At 36.8% G+C, this 25,458-nt stretch overlaps 2 protein-coding genes across 9 annotated transcripts; one reads left to right on the top strand and one right to left on the bottom strand.

The window, feature by feature from the left end:
• Window positions 1-1,908: 1,908 nt before the first annotated feature.
• gnat2 (guanine nucleotide binding protein (G protein), alpha transducing activity polypeptide 2) lies at window positions 1,909-10,588 on the top strand. 2 transcript variants are annotated; one of them, XM_079467022.1, is made up of 9 exons: window positions 1,909-2,284; window positions 4,456-4,498; window positions 5,140-5,281; window positions 7,121-7,278; window positions 7,915-8,043; window positions 8,579-8,708; window positions 8,875-9,028; window positions 9,098-9,303; window positions 9,382-10,588. In XM_079467022.1, exons 1-8 carry the CDS (start codon window positions 2,167-2,169, stop codon window positions 9,286-9,288), a joined length of 1,065 nt encoding a protein of 354 aa, XP_079323148.1. In that variant the 5' UTR covers window positions 1,909-2,166; the 3' UTR covers window positions 9,289-9,303; window positions 9,382-10,588. The 2 variants fall into 2 exon arrangements, with proteins under 2 accessions (XP_079323148.1, XP_079323149.1); XM_079467023.1 differs by having other exon boundaries at window positions 1,924-2,284; window positions 9,371-10,134.
• An 11-nt stretch (window positions 10,589-10,599) lies between these two features.
• On the bottom strand, window positions 10,600-23,092 carry gnai3 (guanine nucleotide binding protein (G protein), alpha inhibiting activity polypeptide 3). 7 transcript variants are annotated; one of them, XR_013787277.1, is made up of 10 exons: window positions 21,739-22,341; window positions 17,587-17,629; window positions 17,283-17,424; window positions 16,949-17,106; window positions 15,282-15,410; window positions 15,069-15,198; window positions 14,386-14,539; window positions 13,686-13,884; window positions 13,132-13,342; window positions 12,115-12,937 (listed from the first exon to the last, which is right to left on the bottom strand). XR_013787277.1 is itself a non-coding variant. In XM_079467016.1 (9 exons), the coding sequence occupies exons 1-8, from the start codon at window positions 21,854-21,856 to the stop codon at window positions 13,152-13,154; spliced, it is 1,065 nt and encodes a 354-aa protein (XP_079323142.1). In that variant the 5' UTR covers window positions 21,857-22,344; the 3' UTR covers window positions 10,600-12,937; window positions 13,132-13,151. The 7 variants fall into 7 exon arrangements, 6 of the variants coding, with proteins under 6 accessions (XP_079323142.1, XP_079323145.1, XP_079323144.1 ...); XM_079467016.1 differs by lacking the exon at window positions 13,686-13,884 and having other exon boundaries at window positions 10,600-12,937; window positions 21,739-22,344; XM_079467019.1 differs by lacking the exons at window positions 13,686-13,884; window positions 21,739-22,341 and adding an exon at window positions 22,998-23,092 and having other exon boundaries at window positions 10,601-12,937.
• Window positions 23,093-25,458: the final 2,366 nt, after the last annotated feature.

Genomic DNA, 25,458 nt, shown 5'->3' on the forward strand with positions numbered 1-25,458 from the left:
TGATTAAAACCCACAGGGTTCAGATGTTTCTGTGCTGCATGATAAAGAATCACTGCTATGCACACATATTACCATGTCAACCTCTGGTTGAGTATATTATCAATATTATTTGAGTAAATAAATAAAATCGAAAAATGTAAATGCATTTCACCATTTGTTATTTGGTGTGTTCCCATTTTGAAAAGTTTGTGCAAGATTATATTATAACAGTGTGCATATAATATACAGTTTGTGGTTACATAACGTTTTATTTTTTGGTTCAAAATGTCATGAAAAATGTTACCCCGTGCTGCATGTTTTGAGACATTCCAAAGACTAAGAGAATAAATTTAATTTTTTACTAAATTGACATGATCAATATTGCACATTTTTTGCACACATTATCTAAAAATAACAGCACGAAAGTAGAAGATTTGATTTTGTGTTTCCTCTGCTGCTGATACCAGATGTGCATAACCATTGTCTCAGCTTTGCCAGATTTAGTCTACAAAATCTAAAGTCAACAACTGCACTCACATCCACACAATCCCTCCTCATTCATAAGAAGGACAAGAAATAATCACCCTCTATTTTCACCCCAACAGCCACCCCATTTTACCCCATATGGCCTTCAGTAAGTAATCTTGTCAGCATCAGAGAAGCTGTGCTGGAGTGTTAGAGGCAGGGCTGGAGCACAGAAACCTTAATGAGATTGGCTCTGCTAAAGAGAAGGATACGATGATTAGCTTGCTATATTCCTCTTGGAAGCATTTAAGGATTTGGGTCCTCACAACCTGCCACAAGCAATAAGACTATCTGCTTACAGAAAGTGACGTGGGTTAAAATCTTGCAGAGTTGGTTAGATGCATCCAACTGGGGAAAGAGTTCAGGTTACTGTGGTTACCAGTGGGGAGGATCTGGATTGATTTCTGGTTTTAGGTCAGTGTGGATTTATTTTAAAACAAATGACTGCAGAGTCAATGAGTCAGTAATAGTTCAGTATTCCAGTGAAGGTATTTCAGCTCGACATGATGCGCCAAATTGTGCAGAACTGAAAATGTTGGGGAAGTATTAAAAGGTATTATTGTTATGATTTAGAAGATACTTAACTCATCTACAATAAATTGCACAGTTGGAAGACTTTTTTCTGTTCTGAAGTTTATGGTGTTCAATTGTATTAAAGAAAGGAACATTGGTCACCCTGTGTGGTGACTTCACTCCAAGAATCAAGACACACTGACCTGTAGCCCTCCTCTCTCAACTGCAGTCCACCAATCCCAGGGTTACATAACATGTGAAACTGTAAGTGAATGTATGTCAGAGGATATTGTACATCAACAGTTCAGACCAAAAAGTTTCCCTCAAGGACAACAATTACATATTTTATCCCCTGACCTGTATAATTTAACATAAAAAACTGTTATTTTACTGAGTTTCTGGCACTTTCTGTTTTTTACAGCATATGTAAGAAAAAAGCAAACACAAATATTGAAGAGTGTGTGATTCCCAGGATCAGTGAGTTTTACTTTCAGAAGCAGCAATAGAATGAGTAAGGTGGTAGATTTTCCCCCAAAAAAATATGAATAATATGATCATATTTGACGCATTTAAATCTTTATTTGATAAAAAAATATTTTAACATTAAATGATGTAAGAAACCCTACAGGTACAATTATTTGACCACATCAGTTACCCACAAGCACTGATTTGTTAAAAAATAAATTATTCAGGCACACAATCCCAGCACACTCATCCACAGCATCCACTCCTAAATCTGATCAATGCCATTTCTTCTATTTCCCTCAAAACGATGGTCCTAATTTTCCCAACCTTCATTTATGTCCTTGTTAGCCGAGCTAATAGGATTGGCTGGTTCACACAGGAAGATCAGCAAAGCCCTCCCCAATCCTAAGATAAGACTTTTGAGGTGGACACAGAGGAATTAGAAGGGATAGAGCACCCAAAGGAGGAAGCAGGACAGTCCTTTTCAGTCTCCGCCATATCCACTCAACCGTCCTGAAGTGGGTCAGGTGCACCTAATAGGGGACTCAAAACTAGCGCGACTCTCCCCGTACCTCGTCACAAGTACAGGGCAACCTGCACCCATTTCTCTGCTTGCAAAGCACGTGGAAAGCCGGCAAAATTTCTTACCTTGAGGAACTTGATAGAGAATCGTCAGACGACGAGATGGGTAGCGGAGCGAGTGCAGAGGATAAGGAAATGGCAAAGAAGTCCAAAGAGCTGGAAAAACAGCTACAGGAGGATGCCGATAAAGAAGCAAAGACAGTTAAACTTCTGCTGCTGGGTAAGACGTCTGGACAGACTTTGTGACTCATGTAGATGTGTGCTGCCTGCAGGTTGTGATTTACTCCATTCAGAAATATCAGAAGATTTTTTTGGGGTGGATAAGTGTCATTCATTTGGCTTATTCTTCATGCCAAAGAACAGCAGGAGATCTAAAGTTCCATGTGTTTTATAAGGATTAAGCATTGAAGTGATGTTCACCCAAAAATGAAAATCCTGTCATCATTTTCTCACCCTCATGTTATTTCATTCATACTAAGGATGAGTAAATGATGACAGAATTTTCATTTTTGGGTGTACTATACCTTTAAGGATAGGCTAAGGTGGAGAGTTAAGGCAAGCAGACAGATTAGACTTACAAGTGATTTAAGATAACCAGATGTCATAACATTATCTCATAAATTACATATTTGTCAACATTAACTTACCAAGGGTGTAGCATATTGACAAAAATAAAAACATAACACAAAATGTACAAATGTTTAATAAACTTTAAATATCAACAATTATTTATTTCCTTTATTTGAATAATTTTCACATAACAAACGCACTATTTGATTTGACTTAAAATGTTTAATTCATTTCAAATAATTTTGAGGCTGCTTTTTGCAGGTGAGTTGAGTGAAGCACACTGAGTTAATCATTTCTCTTCTTAGCATAAATCATCTTTAAGTGTAATGTTTAGAGCCATTTGAAATTAACAAATTCATTTGAGCATGCTTATTTGTAGCATTTAATTTCAGCACCACATCCTATACATTCTGCAACATTTGGTCTAATTTCTCTGCAAACATTCTGCAGTGTGCTTAAAAGATCACAACCTGAGGAAGCATGTCAATTGTGGCATATTGACAAAGACTAGAATCCGATTACTCTGACGATTTAAGCCCAGATCCTCTTAGGCGCAGGTTCAGCAGTGGGAACAGAAAGCAAAGGAGGCCAGTTTTGAATGTTTATTGCAACAGCGGTCTTTAAATAAAAATGTTATTCTGCAAATATTGTACTAATGATGCAAGTACTGACCTGATTTCCAGTTTGAACAGGAAGTTTAAGATATTCCAAAAGTGTAGACGAAAAATCAATAAAAGCTAATACAAATTTGAGTAATATCACTTTTGTTTGACTGAATATCGAAAATTAGGTTAGAAATATTTGCCGAGGAAATACTCTATCATATCTTTTAATTAAAAAGGTAAAAATGGTGGAAAAACAGCAGTTAAGTGTGTTTAAAACTGAGGGTTGGTTTCCCGGACTCGGATTAGTTTAAGCCACGACTCGGCCTTAGTTAAATAAGGATATTAAGTCATTTAAAAAAACATACATCCAAAAAACATTACTTGTGTGCATCAAGAGACAAAACCATCGCACTGATATATTTTAAGATATATCAGTGTTTGAAATATCTGTATTTTATCTATATTTTATATTCTAGCTATATTTTAAGATATGTCAGTTGTTTTCAATCAAGACACCTCTAATATCTAAAGTCTTAAGCCCTGTCCGGGAAACCACCCCTGAGAGTTATGAAATAAATGAGAGTTAGGAAATAAACAATCTTGTCTAGTTGCGTAAGCAAATAAGGACAGATATGTAACAGGGAACACGCACATTCTCTTCACACATCACCACGGCTGCAGTCAACTCGGGAAGTACTGGGACACTTAAAAGTGACAGTTGCTATGGGAGACAGTTGAGCCCCACCCCCTGACCTGGACTGACAATAGCTCCAAGACAAATCAAAGTGTCAGTGATCCTCTGAGAGGCTTTTTCTCTAACACAAATCCAATTGGGTCAATTTATAAGCAGGTTAGAGAGCCTTCCTCTGACCTGACCACCGATCTATGACTTTTACTGTACAGATGTAAACCGCTTGACCTCATTATTACATTAGAACAAAAAATATACAGTCAGGGACCAGATAACTTTGAAATCAGGTTTAAGGGGTGTGTAAAACCAAGTGTTATAAATGGACATCCAAGAGAACAGAGGAACCGCAAATGAGACCATTTTAATTCCTCTTTTTATTTCACTTAGACAATAATGAGTAAAAATATCTGCTTGTAATTTGTAATCTCTCCTCGAATATCTAGAGGTTATTTCAAAAAGGTTTTTTTCACCTTGTTTTTTTATAGTCTTCATACATTGATGTCTCTCTCTCTCTATGTCTGACAGGTGCTGGTGAGTCAGGGAAGAGCACCATCGTAAAACAGATGAAGTGAGTTTAAACACAACCACCTGAAGGGAATTATATACAGTTTAGCTACCTTATTTATCGCTTGGTATACTTACACAAGCACGCATTATTATTGTAATGATAACCAATGACCACCAGGTGGTAGTGAATATTAAACCTACCATGTTTAAAGGGGTCATATGACAAGGGTTGTTTGTTTTAGATATACATGATTTAAGGTTCAAAAACACTGTATTTTCCACATACCGTAAATTTTTGTATCTCTTGTACATCCCGCCTCTCTGAAACGCTCAGATTCTTTTCAAAGCTCATTGATCTGAATGGTGAGGTGTACTATGATTGGCCAGTTAACCAGTGCGTAGTGATTGGTCGATTACTGCAACCGTGGTACCGAAATGTAGATTTGGAACATCAGGTTCTAAAGCAATTGTACTGACATATACATTTGGGCGTTCTTAGTCAAATCATACCACTAACTGACGTTGATTTGTGTGTGGTTACATGTGTCGTTTTAGGCAGGTCTGGGTGAGCATTCGCTTTTAGATAGAATTCATCTTTTGTTCCGACACTTTCATTTTTTCAATTTTACACAGACAAAACACATTCGCGCCATATGACCCCTTTAACACTATTCCCCTATCCACAATCTGCCTCTTTTTCAGAATTCTCCATCAAGGTGGTTATACAAAAGAAGAGCAATTGGCGTTTAGGAGCATTATATACGGCAACATCCTGCAGTCTGCTCTGGCCATCATCAGAGGCATGGAGATGCTGGACATCAACTACGGGTCACCAGCATCACAGGTCTTCAAAGCAACTTTAACACACGACTTCAAAACTAGTGTGTTTACAATCACATGTCAACATGCTGACAGGATTTGGCCACACACGTTTATCCACTAAATTAGCTCATTTGAAATGAAATGCCTTCTACAGGTCTCAAAAAAGTTGGGATGTAGGCATGTTTACCAGGGTGTAGCATCTCCTTTTCTTTTCAAAACAGTTTGAAGACGTCTGGGCATTGAGGTTATGAGTTGCTGAAGTTTCGGTGTTGGAATTTGGTCCCATTCTTGCCTTATATAGGTTTCCAGCTGCTGAAGAGTTTGTGGTCGTCTTCAACGTATTTTTTGTTTAATGTTGCGCCAAATGTTCTTTATAGGTGAAAGATCTGGACTACAGGCAGGCCAATTCAGAACCCAGACTCTTCTAAGACAAGGCCATGCTGTTGTAACAGCTGCAGTATGTGGTTCTGCATTTTCCTGCTGAAGTATACAAGGCCTTCCCTGATATAGACGTCATTTGGAGGGAAGCATATTTTGCTCTAAAACCCTAATATACCTTTCAACATTCACAGAGCCTTCCAAAACATGCTAGCTGCCCATACCGTATGCACTTATACCATCAGAGATGCTGGCTTTTGAACTGAACGCTGATAAAACGCTGGAAGGTCTCCCTCCTCTTTAGCCCGGAGGAAACGGCGTCTGTGATTTCCAACAAGAATGTCTAATCTGGACTCGTCTGACCATAGCACACTATTCCACTTTGAAATAGTCCATTTTAAATGAGCCTTGGGCTACAGGACACGAAGGCTCTTCAGGATGTTCACACATGGCTTCCTTTTTAAATGATAGAGCTTGGCATCTGCCGATGGCACGGCGGATTGTGTTTACCGACAGGGGTTTCTGGAAGTATTCCTGGGCCCATTTAGTAATGTCATTGACACAATCATGCCGATGAGTGATGCAGTGTCGTCTGAAGGCTCGTAGACCACGGGCATCCAATAAAGGTCTCCGGCCTTATCCCTTGCACTCAGAGATTTCTCCAGTTTCTCTGAATCGTTTAATGATGTTATGCACTGCAGATGATAAGATGTGCAAAGCCGTTGCAATTTGACATTGAGGAACATTGTTGTTGAAGTATTCCACAATCTTTTTACGCCGTTATCACAGATTGGAGAGCCTCTGCCCATCTTTACTTCTGAGAGACTCTACTTCTCCAAGACATCTCTTTCATAGCTAACCATGATACAGAACTGATATCAATTAACTTAATTAGTCATTAGATGTTCTCCCAGCTGAATCTTTCAAAACTGCTTGCTTTTTTTAGCCATTTGTTGCCCGTCCCAACTTTTTGAGACCTGTAGCAGGCATTACATTTTAAATGAGCTAATTTAGTGGATGAGCTAACTGAGAATTTCTCAGTTTAAACATTTGCTGTTATCTAGGTTCTTTTGTGAATAAAATATTGGCTAATGTGATTTGAAATTCCTTTAGTTTTCATTTTATTCCAATTTAAAAAACGTCCCAACTTTTCCCGAATTCAGGTTGAATTAGATGCATTAGAATTTCTGTGATTGTTTTTGCAGGGATCAGTCACATCAGGAACTAGTAAATATAGTTTTATAGACATTGTTTGCTGAATATAATTTATTAATGTCAGAAATTGAAAAAAGGAAATCTATGCATCTTAAATACTGTAAGTAGGATTTTTCTACTGTTACCTTAGTTTAACTAAGGTATTTTGTAAAAAAGAAATGGTAATAAATCTCCCCACAAGTTTCCTACACTTTTACTATAATAAACCCATTGTTAACAATGTTTTTATTTCCGCTTTTGACAATAACACTGCTTTATGGTAATGCAGGAGGATGGTCAGAAGCTTCAGAACCTGGCTGATTCCATCGAGGAGGGCAGCATGCCCCCAGAGCTGGCAGATGTCATCAAGAGGCTATGGAAGGATTCAGGCGTGCAGGCCTCCTTTGAGAGGGCAGCGGAGTACCAGCTGAACGATTCCGCTGGATAGTGAGTAAAACATCTTAACATTGAAGGGATAGTTCACCCAAATTTCTGTCATCATTTACTCACCCTCAGGTTGTTCCAAACCTGTATAAATGTATTTCTTCCGATGAACACAGAGAAAGATATTTGGAAGAATGTTATTAATGTTAAGTTCTGAAAATTTTGAGTTGAAAGTATGACACGAGGGTGAGTAAATGATGACAGAATTTTCATTTTTGGGTGAACTTGGGTTACAGTACAGAGCTCAGTTATGTCTCAAAATTGAAATTAAAATCCTAGTAAAATCTTGTCATATCGAATTTAAATGAGAATACAACACACCAGATTAAATACTTGTTAGTCTACCCAGCTAACAAAAAGTTTGAAGCGTTCCTATTAAGTTCTAAAACATTATTTCGGAATGTTTTGTTTTTAAACGCTCCACTAACAATGTTGATGTAAGGTTCTTATGATGTGAAGAATGTCGAAAAAAATACTTTTTAATGTTATATAATTTTTTTAAGAATATTTAGAAAGAACTTTTAAAGTTGGCCAAAGTTCTGTTCCCTGTTAGCTGGGTAGCTAGATGTTTTAAGGGCTGTAAAACAGCTAAATGATTCAAATATGCTTGTAAATGAATGGCGGGATCATCTTTCACAGCTACCTCGGTGAAATAGACAGAATCTGCTCACCAGACTACCTCCCCACCGAGCAGGATGTGCTAAGATCTCGAGTCAAGACTACTGGTATCATTGAGGAGCAGTTCTCCTGCAAAGAGCTCTACTTCAGGTGTGTCAAGTTAGGACAGAAATTGGTACTCCAGTGAGACCCAAGGCCAACTTTGAATCTCACACTACATTATCAATCAAAAGTTAAGGGTCACAAAAAATTTCCACACATTCCATTTCCACAAGGAAGTCAAAATGTAGTAGTATTAAATAATAGAAAAAATCTAAATAACTTCTGACCTGACGATATTTTAGTCTTGTGTCATCCACCGTATTTCTTCAAAAGTGAGGGGTGGAGTGAGCCGTTTGTTGCAATTCACAACCTCGCCGCTAGAGCCCGCAATATATAATATACTGGACCTTTAATTAATTTACCACAGTGTAGTTAATGTTATCCATTCTAAATTGTTGTTACTATATTCAACTTTAGTTTTGTAATGAATGAAACTAATGTTAGTATAAACCTTTCGGTCAAAATATCTGTGAGGTCAAGAGAAACATTTTACTCTAACAACCCTTAACTTTTGAATAGCAGTGTATTACATGTGCGCAACACATGAAAAATGAAAAAGTGAACCCTTTACATGTGGCCACAGGATGTTTGATGTGGGTGGCCAGAGGTCTGAGAGAAAGAAGTGGATTCATTGTTTCGAGGGTGTGACTTGCATCATCTTCTGTGGAGCCCTGAGCGCTTACGACATGGTACTGGTAGAAGACGACGAAGTGGTAAGTGCAGATCCTTAAATAACTAGGTTCCTATGGTTACATCATAATGCACAAAAATAAAAAAAATCCCAAATGCCATTGAAACATCTGATTATCACCATAACTGAGATAATCTAGCAGTACAGGTCACAGTCAAAAGGTTATTCTCTTATCGCCCTCACCTCAGAACCGAATGCACGAGAGCCTCCATCTCTTCAACAGCATCTGCAATCACAGGTTCTTCGCCACAACTTCCATTGTGCTTTTCCTTAACAAGAAAGATCTCTTCCAGGAGAAGATCAAGAAAGTCCACCTGAGCATCTGCTTCCCTGAATATGATGGTAAGCGATGCTCGAATCTGCAGCTGAGGGTTCTTTAATGAAGACGTTTACCATATATGGCTTTTCCAGGTTCAAACTCGTATGAGGATGCGAGCAACTATATCAAGCAACAGTTTGAGGAGCTGAACATGAAGAAGGGAGTGAAAGAGATCTACTCACATTTGACCTGTGCCACAGACACAAAGAACGTCGAGATTGTGTTTAACGCCGTGACGGACATTATCATCAAAGAGAACCTTAAGGACTGTGGTCTGTTCTAAATAGCACCGGCAAAGGTACGGTTCTGTGTTGTCCACCCAAAAAACGAATTCTGTCATCATTTACCTCATGACTGTTTAAAAGTTTTTCTTCAGATTTTTCTGCACCCCCCGTCCCCACCTGACTATTGGATCTACTCTGGTGAAGCCGTCACAGTACCAAAAGAACATCAACAGGTGGCATAAACTGATCAGCTGATCCCCAGCCTATAACAACCACAACGTCAAATCCAACCCTCTGAGGCTGAATCAAGATTAGAGTAATGGGTTCTGCTCTCTAAAATGACTCTAAAATAATGGAAATATTTCCAAACCACTTGTAGACTCACTGAAAGATGGATTGCAAAAGAAACTGGACTTTTGATGCTACGAGTTGATGATGCTTGTAGAGAAGTCTCCTCTTGGTGTGTTACATTTCTAGAGGTATATAGAGATTAGATGTTTTTCATTCCTTTCAAGAGAAAGAAACGTGATCCAACTAAATTAACCTCATAGCATCAGCATCCGATGGTAACAAATAAGAAATATTATTTTACATACAGCGCTTCCCACAATTTTAGATAAACAAGACCTGATGGTTTTGAACCAAAATATGTGAAGGATGTTTCCTTTTCAGCCCCAGACACAGTAGGGCAGTATGTTTTGTAAATAATAGTAGGCAAATGACTTTTATTCAAAAAGATATTCTATATATACATGGAAATTAACCTATATATTTATGATACAGTAATACAGTGACAAAAAAATCTAGAATGGCCTGTTGCTCTGTTTTAAACCTGAGGTCTGAATTCGTGAAGATGTTCAGGAATGTAAATGTAGGCACATGAAATAAAGACTTGCATCAATTCCACTTGTTGCTGTTGTCGGATGACTGTAAATGTTGCTGACTATTAGCAGTATTATAATAACACGCATAAAAGAGTGACCTTACAATGATGTAATTAGGATTTTTAAACATGTTTTGAAAACAATGACCCTCTGTGTCACAGCAAATGTTGAATTAACCACAACAAAACCCACTCTTTGCTAAGTGTGTTATATAAACTAAATGTGTTTTAAAGGTGCCAGTATGACATCTATAGTTAGAACAAAATACACATTTTGAGCCACAATTAGAAAAAACACAATAACAAACTCATGAAAATTAAAAGGACCAATTATGGCAATAGGATATTGTTAGCAATATTAAAACAGATACACAACCATAAGACATCGTACAAAGTATATATTGCGGTTGCAACTTTTAAAAATCATGACGTTTTTGATAAATGAACTGACAATCGACATTAAAAATCCAGAATCTATTGTGCTTTTCAAGAACAGACATTTTATATTGTTTCAGATCATAATCACACATTTACATAAGAACCTCAAACAATTGGTCATAGATTGCATATGCATTTTATCAAAACTTCAGCAACTGGTGACTCTGTACAATTCCACATTATCATAAAAACTAAATTCATTATTTAAAGTTCACATGAAGGAGTGAAGACATAAAGAAGGCGTGGCTTGTTTTCAAAGAGAATTGCTTGGATCTAAAAAAGTAGGGGTTTTATTTAGAAATGTAACTCCAACCGTCAAACTGATGTCATCAGAGAAGGATCACCACTCCAGAGCAAAAGTACAAATGTTTTTTTTTTATTTTATTAGTTTGATACAACAAAACTAAGAATTTGCACCTACAAAGACAGCAATGGGAACTTTAAATAATACTTAATAATAAAGTTTCTCCGCATATTTATAAGCCTTAAATCTATTATCATTACATAAATCTCGTGTCCACATCTATAAAAAGCACAGAAACACTGGGTGTAAACATCAATGTCTTGTACTCGAGGGTAGAAGCTTGAGTTATTTAGTAACACTAGACTAACAAGGTCTTATTCGTCAACATGAGTTTATACAAATATGAACTAACAATAAACAATTTATTAATACAGGAATTCATTCATATTTGTTAATGGCAGTTACAATACACTGCAAATACTCTTTTGAGCCTACACAGGAAAACACACTGTTGGCACAAAATGGCCGTAACTCATGAATTCTTTGGAATACAGACCTACGGTTGGTCTCGTTTGAAAGAAGATAATTCAATGTATTTTAGTTATTTTGTCATATTTTTTTAAATAAATAAATCTAAATGGTTTAGGTTTTTCTTTTCTAAAAAAAACAAAAATTTGGTCCTGATACACCAAATTCTGAAGTGTCTGAGATCTACCACCAAAATCCACAAGGGACCCCAAAAGCTTCTACTGGTTTTAACAGTAAATTTTAAATTTGATCACATATGCTTTTTCACTTTTCCAATTAACAAACAGGAACATGTAAACAAAACAAGAAATTTGTATGAAACTATATGTTTGATGAACACTTTATGAATTGATTTATGAACAATTATCATTTACGAATTACACTTCCTACACTGATGAAATATCTATTCTAGAGTCTCAGAACTTTCCAACATATATTGACATATAGTATGATATATAGTGTGTCGTGATTATATCAGAGTTCCAAAAAAATATTGAAGCAAATGTAGGTGTCCCGTATACGGGACTGTGACAATTGAAAGGACATTTAACAAATTGAGCACGCTCTTTAAAAGTTTCTTAAACACCTCCCCTTCTGTTGGTCAAACAAACCGACACACTATTGGTTTAGTCAGTGTTTGTGTCTTTGCATATTGGGATGCATACACATGCACATTGATAACACTGCAGCATTTTTGTGTTTTGGTGGAATAAACTATATACTGGTCTCTACATATTAAGCAGAGTTATAGGAGAGGGCAATACAAACAAAATCACACGGTCAGTTTGTTTTAAAAATACAGAATTTTACAGGATTCAACAAAAGTACATACAAGTTTTAGAAAATGATCATTTGACCAACATGAAAGTCATGGCTCTGATTTTACAGTATGACATGTTCCAAAGAGTTCTTGAGTCAGCAGAGGTTATTCATGCATCATTCAGAAATGTATCTGTTCGAAGCAGCTGCTCACACCTTTACTGATATAAAAAACTTTGTTATTGATAGTGTATTATTTAAAGTGATCCAATGTCAAATGAAGATATGAAACTAGACAAAAAAGTGTCCTGTTAATGTCTTTTGATGTGAAAAAACAATAATACTGTAATGCAAACTCATAAGTTAATTATTGTGAAAACAATTTACAGCAACAACTCCCACTATAACTAGCGCAGTTTCACTCATCATAGCAAATTCATTCACAGAAATTCTGCTGTGTATGCAAATGTATGTAAACCTGAAAACAAATCTAAACAAAAAGTAATAAATTGGTTCCATTCCATGACATGAACTCAAATTCAAAACTTAATAGTTTACAAATGTTAAAGCACAAAGATAATTGATCTAAGCTTAGTGTACTGATATTGTCCATGATGGATTTTGACCTGTATGCATAGTAGTGTACCATGATCTACTGAGGAAACAAAAAGAATATAAAATACTTAAATTGAGTGGTAAATAATGGCCATCACAGTCATGAGAAGTGAGTTCCCATAATGCAGTGCATGGGCATTTAATCTGCTGACGGTGTGGCAGTCTTGTTTATTTTCCTCCAGAGGAAACGATAAAACCAGAAACAACCAGCCAATAAAACTCCAAAATCTTCCATTAATAACTGTAAATAAAGAAAACGTCATATCCAATAATATAAACACTGAAAGAGAAAGGCATCCACCTGCCCCCCTCATAAATAGAAGATATTGCTCTTTTATGACATATTGCTTATTGCTCCCCGAACTCTTTGTAAGTCGCTTTGGATAAAAGCGTCTGCTAAATGACTAAATGTAAATTAATAAAAACTGTACCTACCTTAGCGGTCAGATGACACTTCAGTAGAGGCCACACTCTATGAGGTTATTCTTAATGATGACATCAGTGACTGCATCAAACACGAACTGGACGTTCTTTGTATCTGTGGCACAGGTGAAGTGTGTGTAGATCTCCTTTGTGTCCTTTCGTTTGTTTAGATCCTCAAACTGGCACTGGATGTAGGCAGCCGCCTCCTCGTACGTACTCGAACCTGAGCATCACATGACAAAAGATGAGACTTCTGACTTTTTAAAGGGATGGTTCACCATTGAAAAGTCTGTTATCATTTGCTTAATGACTTTCTTTTCACCATAAAAGAAAAATGAAGACAACTCCAAGTCTAGTTTGAACCTAGTTAAAACTTCATCTAATTAATCTTAAGTAATAATTGCGAATGTTTTCTCTAACAGTTCCCACTGGCAAAAATAAAACATGCCACCGTAATTTCTGTAAATTTCTGTGTAATACGGAGTGGACAATACAACATCTATAAGTGCACTGTGTTTATAGAATAAAGACAGAGAGAGAGGCATTCAAAACTGGCAAGACTCAACTTTCTAGTTGTGGCTGTGAAAGATGACGACTAGCAGATCCAAACAGAGGGTTTTTCACATTGCTACAGAGATCTACCTCAGATATTCCTCTCGTCATTTACAATTTATACTAAATAAACGATAATTCTCTTAATCCTCTAAGATTATCTGCAGATGAATTTCGCTTCAGGCAAGATTTAAAAGTGGTCCTTTTCCTGGACTGAACCAAAAACACACAAAAGCCAACATGTTACATAACACAATACATAAAACCCTTTCGAATAAAATGCCCCGAACCAGCCTTGTAAAACCAAATAATATAAAAAATATTTTTCTATTGCAATTATTAATACTTACATACTAGGCAACTACATTAACATGTACATACATATTTTAAAACACTCCGTGTGCCATCGAAAGTTAACAAAGATATAGACTAGATATTTAAATATTGTTCAAAAAATATCCTAATATCTATAAAAATAAGAAAAACAGGGAGATGTTTGTATATGGTTAAAGAAAAAATATGCCCTCAAAAAGAAAAAAAATTACCAAAGGTAATGATGCATTTTGATCAAAGGATAATTTCTTTATACGGGCCTGTATATCAGACAAAACGCTTGCAATTGCTAAAGCAATATCCACCCACATTGTTTACATTAACATCAAACCTGTAGTAATGAATCCAATCATATGGGCAATATATAGAATTTGAACTCACTTGAGTATTCGGGGTAGCATATTGTGAGTGGACTTCTCTTGATCTTCTCCTCAAAGAGATCTTTCTTATTGAGGAAGAGAATGATGGATGTGTCTGTGAACCATTTGTTGTTGCAGATGCTGTCGAAAAGCTTCATGCTTTCATGCATGCGATTCTGTGGAACCGTCATAACCATAATTGATTCAGAGAACACGGTAAGTTCCATAGTTTACACTGTTTATGCTTGACTGTGAGAAAGACATTAATCATGGTATATCTCAGCAATTTTTAGAACAGGGCTTTATAAACCAGAGCACAAACCCCTTTAGAAATTACAAACAGGAAACATTGCTTAACCCAGGGACATGTCTAGTGTGGAAAACCTTGGAATAGCACACAGTATAAGAAATATTACATAAAGTGCACGTATTTCTATTGTCCCCGAAAACTATTTGTGGGAAAAAACCTCAGTATATTTTAAGAAACGGGGTCTCATGAGAAAACAACATTTCAAGGAGCAATGAGAAAACCACTGTAACGCAACTAGAAGAAACTTAACATCCTGTTCTTCAGCCATGGCTATGAAACAGTACATAATACTAAACTAGAAAGTGTTCATCAAGCTGACATTTTTAACAACAGTCAGGGTAAACGCCTTTGTCCTATATGTTCTGTGAAACTAGAATGTCCTGGTTGCAACTCACCATCTCTTCATCCTCAGCAAGGACCAGATCATAATCACTGAGTGCCACACAGAAGATGATGGCAGTGACGCCTTCAAAACAATGAATCCATTTCTTCCGCTCTGAACGCTGACCACCAACATCAAACATCCTATGAAAACACAGAAAGTACAGTAAAAGAAACACACACACACGGCAGTGAAAAACAGCATAACTTTAAACACCGAAACTAACTTAAAGTAAAGCTCTTTGAAGGTGAAGTGTGTTTCTACAATTCCGGTGGTCTTGACCCGTGTTCTCAGCACGTCTTGTTGAGTGGGCATGTAGCTGGGCTGAGAGATTCTATCTAGGTCATTCAGATAGCTGCAAGTGCAAAAAAATCAAAAGACGTTTGAGTAAAACCACCTTAAAATAAAATGACGCACACATTTAGTTTAAAACCGTGTAATGTTACCAATTTAGGGTAATGCTTGAGGCAAAAACTGAACTTTTAGGCACCACCAAAAATGAAAACAGGTCAGAAGTATGGAAAAATAACAGACAAGAAAGTGGAAAAGGATAGGAATGGAATTCTGCATGTGTTCACAGGAATCTAGCAAGTAAAAATGCTGAACGTGTTTGCACAAGATTAAGAGAAGCAAGATGAATCTTGTCTGAACCTAGACCTAACCCATTCAGGCGACCAAATACTGATTCACTACTGATTCATTATTCATTAGTTAGGACTGTCAAACAATACATCGTGATTCATCAAATCCAAAATAAACATTTGTGTTGACATAATATATGTCTGTATGCTGGGCATATTCATTTTGCATTTGAAAACGCATACGTAAATATTTCCTAAAAAATCTACACATGTATTTATTATATTTACTAATAATTTAAATTGTATATATAAATGTTTATATGTTTATAGACGGTCGTAACGCGATGATTTAATGAAGTTCTATTATAGTACATGTCATCTTTGATAATCTATAGGGTTTTGTCCTATCTCATGCCTCCAGAAGTCTTTGTGAGCTTTGTGTTCTTGTATAAGTGAACCTAAGTAATGACGTAGTAAATTGACTCTGTTAGCTTAAATACTACCAATACTACTAAGGTCAGACTACAAAAGTAAATTTTCTTCGATTGATTGCATTCCTGACTCTTTGTCTTCATTTATCATAACTGGTCTACAGGTAAATCCCCTACTGTGTCAATGTTGTATACAGCTCCTTTAAAGGGGTCATATGACATGGCTTAAATGAATATTATCATTGGTTTTAGATGTAATGCACAATTTAAGGTTAAAAAACACTGTATTTTCCACATACCTTGCATGTTTGTATGTCCTCTTTGCCCTGCCTCTCCTAAACATGCAGATTTTTAAAAAAGCTCATTGCAAGCGTGTGACGGAAATGTAACGCCTCTTACCATATTTGGAACATCCAACGCAATTGTAATGACAGGTACGCCCACCTATTTTGCATATACATTTGGGCGGTCTTAGTCAAATCATACACCGAACTTATGTAGATTTGTGGGGGTGTGGTTACACGAGGCGTTTCAGGCAGGTCTGGGTGAGCATTCACTTTTAGATAGAATGCATCTTTTGTTCCGACAAATATATTTTTGCAATTTTACGTGTCTAATACATGCATGGGCAATTTATAACACACCAAAGACACAGAAAAACCCATATGACCCCTTTAAATAAATGATTGTGTGTGAATGTTTTTATTAATACAAAATTAATATATACATTACACAGACATATATTATGTAAACATAAACTTATTGACAGGCCTATTTTAATTCAAACTAAATGATGCTGTGGACAGTCTGAAAATCTGTACAAAATTCATGATGGCAGCAGAGACCCAACATGTTTTCGAGTCTGAAGTAAGTGCTCTTACTAGGACGCAGAGTCGTTGAGCTGATACTCTCGCGATCGAGAAAAACACGTCTGCACTCCTTCATCCTTCCATAGCCGGCGGATGACCCCAGAGAGCTCATGGGTCATGACCCCTTCCTCTGCAGTGCCAGCCAGCACAAACAGCTGGCGAGCATCGTCCTAATTTTAAACAGAAGAAAATCGGAAAAAGGTCAACTCGCATTCCCTCGTCGCTCATCTCCCATAGGGAAAGAATAAAACATGGCGGGGTCTGTAAACTCTGTGCAAATGGACACGTACCATGCTAGCTTCTGGGTAACTGTATGCATACTATATTAAATGTGAGTGGATCTTACTGCTCTGGCAGGATTTCCAAAGTCGATATTTAGGCGGCCCATGGCTCTGATGATGGCTATGATGGACTGGATAGTATTGCTGTAAACCACCACTTTATACTGCTTGCACTCCTCTTCTGAGTAACCATCTTCATGAATGATCCTGATGGAAATCACATCAGACAGGATAATCGAAACTAATATATAATATATACAGTATATATTTATATTATTAATGATACATATAACATTTATATAACAATTATTTATACATAAACCACATGCACTGTATTAGATCCTACCCCTAAAAATAAAAATGACTCACTTCATTTGCTTAACTATTGTACTCTTCCCCGACTCCCCGGCACCTAAAAAAGGACAAACAGTATCATTCACAAGGTTGATATGACAAATCGATAAACGCAGTTAATTCTCCTGACCCCAAACATCACACGCTCAGGAGAACGTCTGCTGTAGATGAATAGAAGCTTTCAACCTCTGCCTCCCGCATCACAAGCCCAGCGTGAGCCGCAGAACCAGCCACCTATTTCGAATTACGCTTGCCGTACGGTGAGATTAAATGCCTTGAAGATGAAAGGTTTGTCTGATGTTAGTTCCCCCAGCCAAAGGGCTTGCGAGGACAGCCGGAGCTCTGATAGGTGAGCTTTTTATAACCAAGTCGAATGACTCGCTTGGATGGCTTCATAACTGATTAACTAGAAAGAGATGTTATCCAAACTAAGCAAACAGGCCAGCAGACTGTAGTCCAATGCTTTAATCCTGAATAGTTGAGTAATACACACATTTGGATAATTACATAATTGCACACAATTTCTGCTGGACGTAGATACAGTATTATTATTTCATGTACAGTTCATTTCCAACAGCATGTGCAACCAAAGGATGCATTATGGATAAGATCAATAACGTCTCATTATGAGGTACAGTTTCCTGCCCTAATAGCCAAAATTTATGGCAGTGTTAGTGAATAACTGTGTGGTCTTGGGGGCTACAGAATCATGTGGAAAATTTATTCGGAGAACATTGGGAACCACAGGCATGCTGCAGCTGGAGTAAGACATCCAGAACTTTCCTGCACGTCTGATGGGAACTTTGCTCAAATAAAGAAGCTACTAGCCATCAGCGAAGCACAGAGGCAATATCATGCATAAGGTCAAGACAACAAACGGATAGAGCAACCAAACAGTTCTTGGCCAAGAAAAATTACAATGGAAGTCAAAAGTGTTTTCCTTCGTTCTTCCAAATATCTCCTTTTCTGTTCAACTGAACAAATACATTTATAAAGCTATTTTTCATACTATGGTAGTCAATGGTGACCAAGAACTGTTTGGTTACAAGTTTTCGTCAAAATATATTTCTCTGTGTTCATCAGAACAAATAAATGTATACCAGTTTGGAACAACTCGAGGGTGAGTAAATGAAGACATCATTCTTATCTTTGGGTGAACTATCCCTCTAAGATTTTTAAGAAGAACTGTGATGTTATGTTTAGATTTTAATGTCTAAATTCATGTCTTTTAACTTGTGCATGTTAATTTTAAGGCCACATACCAATGCTAATGTGATACTAAATGACAAAATACTCAACGAGCTGATTTAACCTTCAAATAAGCAACTTCTAACATTTAATTTCATGGCAAGATTGGAAAGTGAAACACAACTCTACCAATAAAAACAATGTTAGCATATTGATGGGACACAGCAATATTGTTGGTTAAATGTGTCTGGCTTCCAGTGTCATCAACACATCAGCAATTACTTTTTAACAAAACACTCTGTTATGCTGCTTAATGTGGCAAACTGGTACTTCCATATTATTCCAAATATTGCCAGAATTAGAAACTCTTTTGTATCACAAATACTCTTCCAGTTAATTTTTCTCATTTCTAATTCCAGCGTTGCAAAATAAAGAGGATAGCAAGCAAACAAAATATTGCCTGTTACTTTTGTCTTCATAAGCTAAAGAGTTAACTTATTCATACAGTACAGTCACTGGAGTAACACACACTGTAGAGGTTTGGATGTTGTCCAAGCGGACACGTCTCAAACCGAGACCGAGCAGCATGGCCGTGGCATGATAATATCCATATACAGTACATCTGTGAATACTTTGAAAAGGCGTGTGAATGGCTTGCGCCTTCTGTAATTACACCATTAGCTGTTGTGCCATGGGCAATGTGGTTAAGATCACCACTATTATCAAGCAAAGCTGAGCAGAGCCATGATTTATGATTTGTATCTTTTTCCTTTTGCTTTTTTAGGATTTTTTCAACAGCAGGTTTACACACAGCAGCATAAAGAGAGCAGTGAATACAGTAGACTAGACCTCAAAGCTCCTACTGAATAAAATGCTGTCGGGGGATTATCATGGATTTTTCAAAGAAGAATTAATTTTGCAATGAGAAGTCTGGTGACACACTTTTAAAGGAGCAGTACACATAAAAATGTATTTGGTCCGAAAGAGGTAACGTATTTACAAAACACGCTCTGTAGAGCAGTCTGTCCATTTAGGGCTACTGTAGAAACAACATGGCGTATTCCATGCAGAGGGAGTGTATTTAGGCTAGATAGAAATAACTCATTCTAAGGCAAATAAAACATTAATTAGGTCTTTATACACCTCTGAAGACATAGTTATTTATACTTTATTGCATTTCTGTAAATATGTCCCACAAACAACTTAAACACAGAACCTTTAAAGCATCACATCTTTTGTATCATATATAAACACTAACATTTGTTTATTTTAGCTTATGGAGCTTTATAAGCCTTGAACTGTGTATGTGTTTAGTTTTATACAATCTTATGATTGACCTACCAGTTCAGCCAGCAGTAAGAGTTCTGTTATATAAGCCAAAAAACCTCTGAAACTGCTGATGTCAGGAGAGCCAGAGAACACAATGGAAAGCCACAAGTGAGTTCCTGTAATGTGATTAAGCTCAGACCTCAATGTGAAACGCTTATTACAACACAGCCATCATCAGCTTCCCTAACAGTTGAAATTTTCTTGTGGCAGTCACATATAGAATCATTGTCTGAACTTGCAAGAGTACACCCTCATTTTGTTATACACCCTACGTATATGGCGACCATCCACATCTGTCCCTTCCTGTTCCCCATTCTTTTCAATTCTATACAAATGGTTCAGTTTAGTACTGCCATACTTTTTTTTACATGTCTTTCACATAATAACTATGTACTGTATACACAATGATTGATACATCATCGGGACATGGCAAAGAATCACGAGTCAGACAGTACATCAGAGAACCGACTCTCTAGTTTACTTACTAAGGATCAATCTAGCCACAGAGGGATCGGTCAACGGCCAGCTAAAATCTCAGAACTCACCGTCCTTGGACAGTTCTTTCTGAGAGCCTTTTATTTACGAGCTGCATTCTGTGTTTAACGGAGCATGTAATATTCGGCTCATTGAAATGCTCGCCCAGCTCCCAAAGTACTTTGGGATTCTGCATTCAAAGCCAAACCCCTTAACATGCCCCAATGCACGGATTAAATGCCTAGAGGGGAAGGGTTCCATAACTTGAGAAAATACAACAGAAAAAGAGGATTTACACACACACAAAGACCTAGGCACTAACATTTCAAGCACTGATCCACAGACAGGAAAACTATGTCAAGATAGTGTTTGCCTTTGGCTTACTCTTACTGCATTATTATTAACAACATTAAGCCTCTGGAAATGAAACATTACATGTGAATAGAAAGAAATGACAATATTATCAAGATTACAGACGGAGATTAGAGCTGCTTGGTGTCATTTCTAATTCTTGACATGTTTTGGCAAAGAATCGACATGTTGGAGAATGTTACATTTCAAAGGAATACTGTTGCTACAGATACCATTCCATACTTGACCCCTCCTCTTCTAGAAACCACAGTAAAGTTTAGTCCGTGACATCATCCCACAGCCACAAGGCACTTGGAACAATATGGGAATATTCCCTTTTCCAAAAGTAAATTATGGCTTCCTTTAAGTTTTTGAAGACATTTTTGTAACCTTGTTGTGAACTCTTTAAAAGCAATATGACAATGAGTTTCAGTTTTGATCTGTTTGCAACCAATTATCATGTTTTCTGGCATGGTGCGTAGAAGGAGAATCATATACAAAACACACAACTAAAGATTTAAAGGATGATTTTTAGTTTTGTTGTGAACAATCTGATTGAATGAATGGTAAAGATAACAATGTAGCACTCATTAAAACATACACAAGCCAATTCTAGAAAAAACAATAGTGTGCTGAACTTGCGCAGATCTGTTAATGGAGTAATTTACCCATGAGCTCATGAAGATGCCACTTGTCTATTGGATTTGGAAGTCATTCTTTCCTTGACAGTCAAAGATTAACACAGACTCTATCCACAACATGATTCTTGAATTAGAACATTAAGCTGCATAACCAACTATTGATCTTTCCCTGTGAGAGACTCACCGAGCAGCAGCAGTTTGACTTCTCTGGATGCTTTCTCCCCGTCATCTCGCAGGTTACGATCAATCATCTTACTCCTCTCCACCGCCGCTTTATCTTCAGCACTTAACGTGCAACCCATCTTTCAAAGCCGTTATAAAATCGCGTAGAAAGAGAAAACGCAACCTTTCAAACGCTGGAGTTCGACGGAGTAGCAGATTCTCTAAAGCTTGCAGAATAGCAAGTCAATGCAAGACAAAAGGCGTTGGCAGGTTTCACACGATGCTGGACAGCGTATGGAGATACCGTACATTTAAAACGGTGGTGATGAAAACATGAGGATCATGCCGAAGGTCCGGTCGTGAACCGCTAAAACCACGCCGACTGAGACAACGGATCCAAAACCAGAAACAGCTAAATAGTATCTCGATGACTAAAAAGTTTCCACCGATTGCGGATATGTGGTGTGCGGTTCAAAGCAAGGGATTTTCTACCTTGCAAAAGAAGGTAAACAAGAGTGTATCCGACACATGCAAATATGATCACAGCGTGCACGGCTGAAGTTTGTTAAAGCGCAGACGAGCGTCTGATGCGATGCCCCAGCAGATCAACGCTCTACAGATTGTCAAGGAATTCTGGGAAATGTAGTTCTGTGATGTGTCATTTTACAAATACCCAATTGGTCAATTTTATCTCTATTTGTTGTTACTTTGTAAGCTGTTTTCAATGTATAAATAGTTTCAAGTAGACTTTTAATGGGCTTGTGAGTACAACGAACACGCGCTCGAAAAATTGTCTTATTCTTAATTTTGAATAAACATTTTCAGGAGCGACCCCTGACGAAAAGCGTTTTTTCTTGTTGAAATAATTCGGCTTTAAATATTACTCAATAACGTATTTTATAACATTCGTATTATTTAGCGAATTACGCATTAAACTCGGTCGATTTATAATTAAAACTTTGGTTTAGTGAGAATATTTTTAGTGCACCATTAGGAAATACTGAAAAACATACAGAATGATATATTGTTGTGAATGTGGTGAGAAGGGTTATGATAAGGGTCTTTTGCTCATGAACGCTCTTCCTCGGCCAGAGAAATGCAATAGTAGAGAAATGTCACGGAGGATAAGTTACCATGGAAACACCAAGTCCCACAGTGGTTGAGAATAAAGCCCGCGTGTTCCGCGACTGAATCACAGTTGATCCGAGTCGAGATTTGTTTGGTCTCACCGTGGATCTTGGTTTTAAAAACGTGAATGTTCCCATACTTGGCATACAGTACTTAACTAAAACTGGATTGGATTAGAGCTGGATCGGATAAAATTGGATTGGATTAGTATATGTATAAACACTTTTAGATACATTTGAGTTTGGGTCCCTTAACCAAGGCCTCTGATTATGTATTAATTTATTCTATTAATCTCAGCAGGTAAAACCACCTGTTGGGCTTCATTCCTTTAATTGATCACATCCTTAAATTGCAGTTACATTAGCCTATTTGCAACCACATTCAGCATTAATCCTAATGCTCTGATTTTCAGATATTTTAATGTTAGAAACATTTGTTAAATATGATAGAGAGATTCCAGGTATATAAAATGCAATGCAATGAGATAACTAATGAAAGTTATATAGTGTAGACCTATATGAGAAAATCAACAAAAACTGATCTCTAATCAGCAGCAAGGAGGAACCTTGTTCTGAAAATGACCACAAAGCTCTCAAAAAACCTTCATCCCCAGCAAAGCTAAAAGGTCAGACAGTTTGAACTTCACCACTAGGGGCCTCCCTCTTACTTCAAACATCAAAGTACCTGTGACTTGCACTGAGTTCTGTGTGTGTGACAGCTTGTGTCTATGTTTGTGCATATGAGCGTGTGCATTCATCCATCTTTATGCATGTAAACAAAAACAGATGAATAGATGTAAAAATAAAAACAAAAGTTCACCCCTCTCATGTGGACTTGACTCATTTTCTGTCAAAATATGTAAAAATACTTAATTTTGAATAAACATAAACTAAAAACAGCATTCAGATACGATTATATATGCTTCTCTTTCACATACTCAAATATTTTGTAACCAGTACTAAGATTAACATTTTCAAAACGAACATATTAACATAAAACATATTTTAAGTGTGTTTAACAGAACCTTGTTTTTTTACATTTTTCTATTCTATTCTATTTATAGTTAATGCATTAGCTATCTAACAGTGGATATTAATGTTGGTTAATACAAATACAATTGTTTTTTTTCATGTTAGTTGAATTGACCAAATTTAGCAGATATAAATATTATAAGTTGTATTAATATATCAGTCATGTTGAATTTAATAATAACTAAGTTTTAAATGCCCCTATTGTGCTAGCACAGGCACAAGACATGCTGGCTTTACCCTAAAACAAATGCTCATTGACAGTTTAGTCTTGTCTGCATCACAAGAACAACCCAGAAACAATGCAACTTTTAATAATGCATGAGACTATTTCTAATATAATTATTTCAAGGGATAAATGAAAAATTTTAAATGTAAATAAAACATAAAATGGCAACTCTGTACTGCGGTGGTATGGTACAGTGATGCCATAAGTGCCATCTTCAAACACTGTATTTACATAATACTCCCAGATCAATACTACAATCTAATTGAATGATCATGGTAGATGTCCAAAAGTCCCAAAACCCTGACGACAGTGCTAATCATTTGTGTATATATATATATATATATATATATATACACAACAGCACTCCTCTCTTATGAGAGTGGGTGGAGAGATACAGTGAATAAAATAAATCGGAAAACAAATCTTGAAGGACATCTGTAATGGCACATGTTTGCAGCTGACCTGTTTATTAGCCTTTTGTCAGAGACTATCTGATGGTCCCCACCATTTTGTTGATCAGGTGCCTACGCGGCTGAAGGCCCATGGGTAAAAGCCAACATCTCCATGTCACAAGGTGTGGAAAATGTGACTGAACAACACAGAGGCTGTTTTTACTTTATTTGTAAACAGACTTCACTCTTTTGTAACCCAAGATTTTATCTCGTTGCCTGATTGGTGAGGCTTGCCACATGAATGTGCATCTTTATGAAGTTCTAGAAATTCACTATTATATCAGATTGTATGCTCTTTGGGTAGATTTTGTGCATGTACTTTTTATATTTTTTTACAACGAGAATATAGATGGCTATTCTGTGATGGAAATATGGGGAACAGGTTTGTCATTTCAAACCTGTATAAGTTTCTTTCTTCTGCAAAAAACAAAGATATTTTGAAGAATGTTGGTAACCAAAGAACAGCGGTACCCATTCAACCCGTTGTACGGTTACCAACATTCTTTAAAATGTATTCTTTTGTGTTCTGCAGAAGAAAGTAAGTCATACAGGTTTGAATTGACAAGAGGGTGAGTAAATGATGACAGAGATTAAATTTTTGTATGAAATATCCCTTTAAGGGGATCAAAATTGAGAGAATTTCTATCTTTAATCCATGAAATGGCCTCAAAAATGCTGGACATTTCATACATAAATATTGTGATATTTTCTGCAACTATGGTTTAAAAATATAAAATAGGTTTCCAACTAGATTCCCCCAAGTGAATCGCGCACATTTTCACCACTGTGTTTATTTGTTTTCAGTTTCAGTGCCTTGTTTATCAGATTTCTCGGAATATACAAAAAAAGAAACAAGAGTCTATATCGCCCACACCAGTAAGTACGCAATATTTCACATGTGTTTT

Source organism: Barbatula barbatula, assembly GCF_947034865.1.
Source record: "Barbatula barbatula genome assembly, chromosome: 11".
NCBI lineage: Eukaryota > Metazoa > Chordata > Actinopteri > Cypriniformes > Nemacheilidae > Barbatula > Barbatula barbatula.

Coding starts and splice junctions, on each gene's coding strand:
- gnat2 (XM_079467022.1), top strand. CDS start 2,167: ATGGGTAGCGGAGCGAGTGCAGAGGATAAGGAAATGGCAAAGAAGTCC. Junction 2,285..4,455: donor AGTTAAACTTCTGCTGCTGG/GTAAGACGTCTG, acceptor TATGTCTGACAG/GTGCTGGTGAGTCAGGGAAG. Junction 8,044..8,578: donor TGCAAAGAGCTCTACTTCAG/GTGTGTCAAGTT, acceptor ATGTGGCCACAG/GATGTTTGATGTGGGTGGCC.
- gnai3 (XM_079467016.1), bottom strand. CDS start 21,856: ATGGGTTGCACGTTAAGTGCTGAAGATAAAGCGGCGGTGGAGAGGAGT. Junction 17,425..17,586: donor ACAATAGTTAAGCAAATGAA/GTGAGTCATTTT, acceptor GATTTCCATCAG/GATCATTCATGAAGATGGTT. Junction 14,540..15,068: donor TTGCTGAGGATGAAGAGATG/GTGAGTTGCAAC, acceptor ACGGTTCCACAG/AATCGCATGCATGAAAGCAT.